This window comes from Halyomorpha halys, unplaced genomic scaffold (assembly GCF_000696795.3).
Source record: "Halyomorpha halys isolate HHAL.00 unplaced genomic scaffold, Hhal_1.1 Scaffold299.1, whole genome shotgun sequence".
In the NCBI taxonomy this organism is placed as follows: domain Eukaryota; kingdom Metazoa; phylum Arthropoda; class Insecta; order Hemiptera; family Pentatomidae; genus Halyomorpha; species Halyomorpha halys.
The window spans coordinates 133,428-139,914 of NW_027107963.1; the positions used below are offsets into that span (position 1 = coordinate 133,428).

The 6,487-nt window shown below is 29.4% G+C and overlaps 1 protein-coding gene across 1 annotated transcript in view; it reads left to right on the top strand.

Moving 5' to 3' along the window:
* Nucleotides 1–5,548, top strand: part of LOC106680928 (juxtaposed with another zinc finger protein 1) — a 7,946-nt gene extending 2,398 nt beyond the window's left edge. Inside the window, exons 4-6 of the mRNA XM_014420959.3 lie at nt 2,357–2,459; nt 2,656–2,796; nt 4,163–5,548. Of these exons, the coding sequence (XP_014276445.1) occupies nt 2,357–2,459; nt 2,656–2,796; nt 4,163–4,499 (581 nt within the window). The 3' untranslated portion in view covers nt 4,500–5,548. The remainder of the gene's footprint in view (nt 1–2,356; nt 2,460–2,655; nt 2,797–4,162) is intronic.
* Nucleotides 5,549–6,487: the final 939 nt, after the last annotated feature.

The following is a 6,487-nucleotide window of genomic DNA, read 5'->3' on the forward strand; positions in this document are numbered from 1 at the left end:
CAACGTGGGGCGAAACGTTGGCTCAATAAAATAGTATAATTATCTACTATTTGAGTTTTTTTTTACTGCACCCGGACCATATTCCATTCATCTATACACACGGTCAATCAATAATCTTCCATTCTGTAGTTATGGTTGTGTGCTCTGAACCGTCAGCATGCTGCAAAATGAATGGATACCCCAAACATGGAGTGAGGTCCTACAAGCCTCGACCAACATAGTATAGTGTGGTTTGTGAGGATACTATAGTTTTTACCATCATTTTCCATTCATTTCTAGTAAGATCAAGAACTTAAAATCCAGAAAAACAAACTATTTTTGACCCACCATGCATCATAGCTGGGTGTAAGCAATCGTCCAAGTAATCTCTCAGGCATTGTCTTACATACTGTCTTTTTGAGCCAAACTTTTCAAATTTAGATTTAAAATCAATGATACTTTCCTCCCGTTCTTTTGAGTCCATTTTTGGATTTTTTTCACAAATTTCAGAAACTTTGTTATTTCCAGAACCAAAAATAGATTAAAGATGACTGGGAGAAAGTCATGTAGGCTTACATATCTAAATTTGAAATGTTTGTCTCAAGAAGAAGACAGTGTGCGAGGCAGCGGCTTGGAGAAGAGTGGCTGGATGATTGTTTTCTCCTAACTAAGAAGCATCTGGTTTGCATTTTCAACAAATGATTAACATCCAAAGCACACAGTCAAAACTCTGAACAAATATTGAAAAGAAAAGCAGAGATTGTTAAAATTAGATAATGTTGTATACTGTATTCCAGAAATGTCTAGGAAGGGTAAAAAAATGATGTCTTAACATTTTAAAATTAATTATGGTGTGGAACCTTCCTTATTTTGAGATTATAGATAACTATGGAATCTCAGTTCATGACTATTACGCAAGGAAGCATTAATTTCTGATGTTTTCTTACTATGATAACCATGATTTGCTGTAATGTGACCCCATGCATACTTTATATACCATAATTTATGGATGTCAGTATAAAATATTGCAAAATGAATTGAAATTGGTATGAAGTTCATTGTCAAGAAGAAAGAGATTGGGTATGTTAACAGATTTGAGACAGTTAATTTTGATGTTAAGTATGAGGTGATTCCAAAGGGGTGTCTTGTTTGCACTTAATTCGTGGTTGGTTGGCACCTATATTGTTTGAGGAAGTGGTCGTGTTTTTTTTTATAGAAGATGAGATCTAACATTTTATTTAACCGCACACAATTTTAGTCTATACACCATTCCTCATTTTAGCTGTTGAGAAGATGGTTTGGGGAGACCTGAAGACTAGTTTTATGGCCTTTTTATTCCCCTTTGGTATATTATTCCCTTATGGTATATTCCTTTAGTATACACCTTGAATATTGAGGTCCTTCCTTATTGTAACTGTGATATTGATAATATTGATTCCTCATTAAAGTCAAGATCTAGGAATACTGCTGACCCTTTCCTTTGTCTCTATTGTTTTTTGTTATTACCATATACTATGAACAATCTCTTTTTTTTTTTTTTTTAATATAAACATTTACATTGATAATAATTGTTCTTGGTTAAGCTGTTAAGTGTATTTTAAAAATTAATTAGCAATTTTTAAAATGTCTCTGAGTTTCTGAAAAGATCTGCAATATATAGAAAACAAAGAAAATTGTATGTTTCATTATTTGTTAAATGAATTTCCAAAATATTTTAAAAAATTACTTTGTTTTTATGGATTTTTGTTTAAAGCCTGAAACCTTTTAGTCACCAACATCTGTGTCATAAGTCCAAAATTTCCATTATATCATTTTTTTTTAATACCTATTCTCTGAAGGTACCATAGATTTGTATTCAAATTTTAAGGATTTTATCATGAAATACATTTTTGGAATTTTCATGCAATCAAATTAAAATGTTGAGATGTTTTTTCTGGCTTACTCGACATAGGTTCAGACACCCTCCAAAAGCTGTTCTAGAACTGTAAATGGCATTTATTCATTCATTGAATGAAACAATTATCAAATTTGGAAACTATTTGTAGGACTGTTTACTTCATATTTACATTCCATATGTATTAAGCCTTTACCACGATGAGTGGAGTTATTTGTTAACCCATCAACTAATATCCAATGAAAACATTTTATAATAATTCAAAAATTAAAACTGCTCTCATACAAACTTCAGATGTCCATTTTTGATGTGGACAAGATTATTGGTTCCTGATTAAGATATGATGTGCCATGTATAAAATAGAGGCCACAATTTCTTATGTGAAGTGATTATTTAAATAAATAAGTAGCTAGTAAGTAAACTATAGAATTCTAAAAAATTATTTCATTCAGTATAACTAATGAATAACAAATTTAATTGCAGGAAACGAAGCTGATGATGTATTTAGTGAATCAGAAGATAGTAATGATTCATGGAGTACACAGGAAGAATTTAGTTCAGAATTTATTTTAAAATATGGAAGCAAGTAAGTTTAATAACTATTATTATTAAGATACTTTTGAAAAACTAAACATTAATATTGCTTTTCAATTTTTTTAAACACGTTTAAGCAATTTAAATCGTGGATAAAGTAAATTCATTTTGTTCTATAAATATCAAATTGAAATAAAATTTATTTTTACATTAATATTAAAAGGTACTTTGGCTCTGTTATTGCTTAGGATGGTTAGCCCTACTACACTGCCTGATGGAACTGTGATTGAGAAGCCTTTTGCATGCCCTGTTCCTGGATGTAAAAAGCGTTATAAAAATGTCAATGGTATCAAATACCATTCAAAAAATGGCCATAAAAATGAAGGAAAGTAAGTTATCCTCAAAGACTATCTTTACTAAAATGTTAAATTATATTAAATAATGAAAATTATTTTATTAATCATTTTTGTCTTTAAATTCTAATCCATCTACAAAGTAACAGCGTTAAAAGACAGTAGGGATGTCTATTATCTCTGCTGATGTATGGGCTGATCTAAAAATGGATTATCATATTTGTCCGAAAATATAAAGAGACTATGATTTTTTATAATATTCACAGAAAGAAACATTTTTCATTAATAATCAGTAGTTTATATAATATATATAGAATTTTTTGTTCAGATTTTTATTTTTATGAAATTGGGTTACTTTAATGGAATTAATGTATTTATTTACTAAATAACTTATACTCATATTTTTATCAATTTATAATAGTTTCATCAACACGATCATTCATGGACACAATGTTAAAACTGTCAGTAAGTCTTCTCCATTTTTAATTAGTAGAAATCCATTAAAATGATGGCAAAAAACCATATGGACAACATTACACCCACAATTTTTTATTATAAAACAATTAACATTTTTATAACAGCAATAATTATGTTTAACATATTTGTGACTTTAAGCTCTATTTTATTGGCCATTCTCAAAACATAAATCCTCACCTGTAACTCTACTAAAATATAGTTTCATGCATACAAGACAAGGAAGTACTTGTAAATTATTATAAACATTTTTTCTTGTTTGTTTTTTCTCCTATCCTCATTTTTCATGCCTCATTCTAAACTAAGTTTGTGTAAAAGAAAAATGGAAAAATTAACAAATATTTTAAAGTACAAAGTAATTTAGGATTTGCTTCCAATTTATTTTTGAAAAAAGTAAAAAATTCTGTCCATTAGGAAAAAAAAATCTGAGCTTATATAATTCTAAAGGTGCTACAGTTTTTAAGAAGGAATTTATGTGTAGTATTAATTTATTTATTTTAACCCTGAAAAAATGAGAATAAGAGAAGAAAGCAAACAAGAAAAAAAAAATCTATAATAACATACAAGTACTTCCTTTTGTTGCATGCATGAAACTGTATTTTAGTAGTATGAGGAGGATTGTGTTTTGAGAATTCTGAATAAATTAGAGCCAAAACATCACAAATATTTTGAAAATAATTTAGAAATGTTTATTGTCATATGGTTTTATAATAAAAAATCGGATGTATGATAATGGTCCATGTGAATTTCCTCTAGCATTTTGATTGATGTCTACGGTTTAATTTATAAAAAAAAAATTAAATGAATAAAAAATCATTAAATATAAAATTAATTTGATTTCACTAATGTCCAGGTCCGTGAAATGTATTATTTTATAGGTAGCTGTATTCATATTATTCCTTTGTAAGCAAATTTTCTTTTCTTCCAGAATTCGAAAAGGCTTCAAATGTTATTGTGGAAAAAGCTACAAGACCAATGGAGGATTAAAGAATCACACGGCTTTAATGCACAGCGGTACTACAATGACTACAATAGCCACTCAGAATGGAACGCCACAAGTATTGCAGATCCCAACATTGCAGCCTATTCGAACACTAACACTAAAACATATAGCAAGTTTAGGATTACCAGTAAAAACCCTAGTCGTCGCCACTAAGTCACAAGACAAAACAGCTAAAACAACTAGCAGTTTAGGAGTTTTAACTCCTGCAACATCACCAGATTCACCAGAGAAGCCTCCTGAGATAGTTTTATCTGATAACTAATTTGTCAGGGAACTTCATGTCATATGCCACAAAGACCTGTAATAGATTCGTGTTTAGATTAACCTACAAAATGTAATGGTGCTTTTGTTAGAGATGTTTTTCCTTCATTTGTGGTTTACAACACTAAGAATTGTTGACTTTTTTTGAAATTTTATTAGTAATAAGTTGTTAATTAATAATGGTTTATATTTCATGTTAACATAAATGAAGGAAATCAAACACGTTGTATCCAAGATGTTTAGTTCTGCTGTTTTATTTAGTAATGTTTTTAGTTGAAATTTTATTTAGACCAAAATGATATTCCTTTTGGTGGATCAAAGAGATTTTTAGTAATTTAATTTAGTCTAGTCATGTTTAGTTTTATTTATTTGTTGACATCATTCTGTTATCCCTAAGATGAAGTCAATTTAACTAGTCAGTCTTTAGAAGTTTGGTGCATACAAATTTGCTCAATATAATTTTAAAGCAATTTGGGTTTTGCACTCATTGTACATATGTATCTAAGAAAACAAGTATTAGGAAGATTGCTTTCAATCTGGATGTATATTTAAATGTAACTAATTAGTTACGACTTTCTTGTCTAATGATATTCCGTAAAGGAGTCAAGGGTACTGGTTGCATTCTGTCAACATAAAGTGATTTTAATATTTAACAGATGAAAGTTTAATATAATGAAATATTTATATTTGTTTTCTTTTTCTAATGATAAAACCGCACAAGTTTTGCGAAAAAACAATTTTATCAAAAATGAAGGTGATAATAATTTTTATATTTTAGATATATTTTATAAAAATATCCATTATACATCATAATAAAGCATGTGTGGTTTTATATTTGCAACTCATGATTTATTCTCGTCATGAAATTATATTTATTAAACTTGTTCATATGTGATAAAGTATTTTGGTTATACTCATGTTTTCTAAAAAATTAAATTCATGGTAATAAAGCTTTAGAAAAAAAAGATGTAAATATTTAATGTAAATATACAACTACAGAGAGATTGCCTCTGGTTGTTGATTCAGTTGAATAAATTTAGAAATCTGTTACTCATTTCTTTTATTTTAATACCTCCTCTTGATTTTCACCCTGATTTTTTCATATCTATGAAAGAAAACGCTCATTCTCATCTGAGTTGTCAAATTCAAATTCCAACTAGTATAAAGGAAGTTTTTTTTTATCGTTGCAAGGTATTTGAAAAAAATTATAATTTTATAAAGGAAGATGTAGTAAAAAATTAGCTCAAATAGTACAAAACCATTTAATAGACATCAACGCTTCGCCCCACTTAGCAGGACTTTCATCTAGGAAGTAAGCCAAAGAAATAGTACAAAACTATTCATAAAGCGCCAACGCTTCACCCCACTTAGCAGGACTGTCGTCTATGAACCAAGCCAAAAAAAATAGTACAAAATTATTTATAAAGCGCCAATGCTCTGCCCCACTTAGCAAGGACTTTTTTCTAGGAAGTAAGCCGAAGTAGTACAAAATTAGTTATGAAGTGCCAATGCTCCACTGCACTTAGCAGGACTTTCATCTATGAACCAAGCAAACGAAATAGTACAAAATTATTTATTAAGTGTCAATGTTCCGCCCCATTTAGCAGAACTTTCGTCTATGAAGTAAGCCAAAGAAATAGTACAAAATTATTTATAAAGTGCCAAAGCTTCGCCCTACTTAGCAGGACTTTCATCTAGGAAGTAGGCCTTTCTTTGGTGCTGAATCAATAGTTTTGTACTGTTTGAGTTACTTTTTGACCGCATCCAGACCATCTTCCTTTATTAATTACTCATGGCCAATCAGCGATCCTCTATTTTCTAATTTTAAGTTGTTTTCATAATATTACACGGAAATAAAACCCTTTTTTACTCTGTTTTTAAAACTCTGATGTATGTTACCATCTCCACCCAAGATTCTAAAACTTTCGACCTCATTACCAAATTGGATAATTTGTTTCCCTGGTTAGTGAAGGATTTATTTGAAGCAAC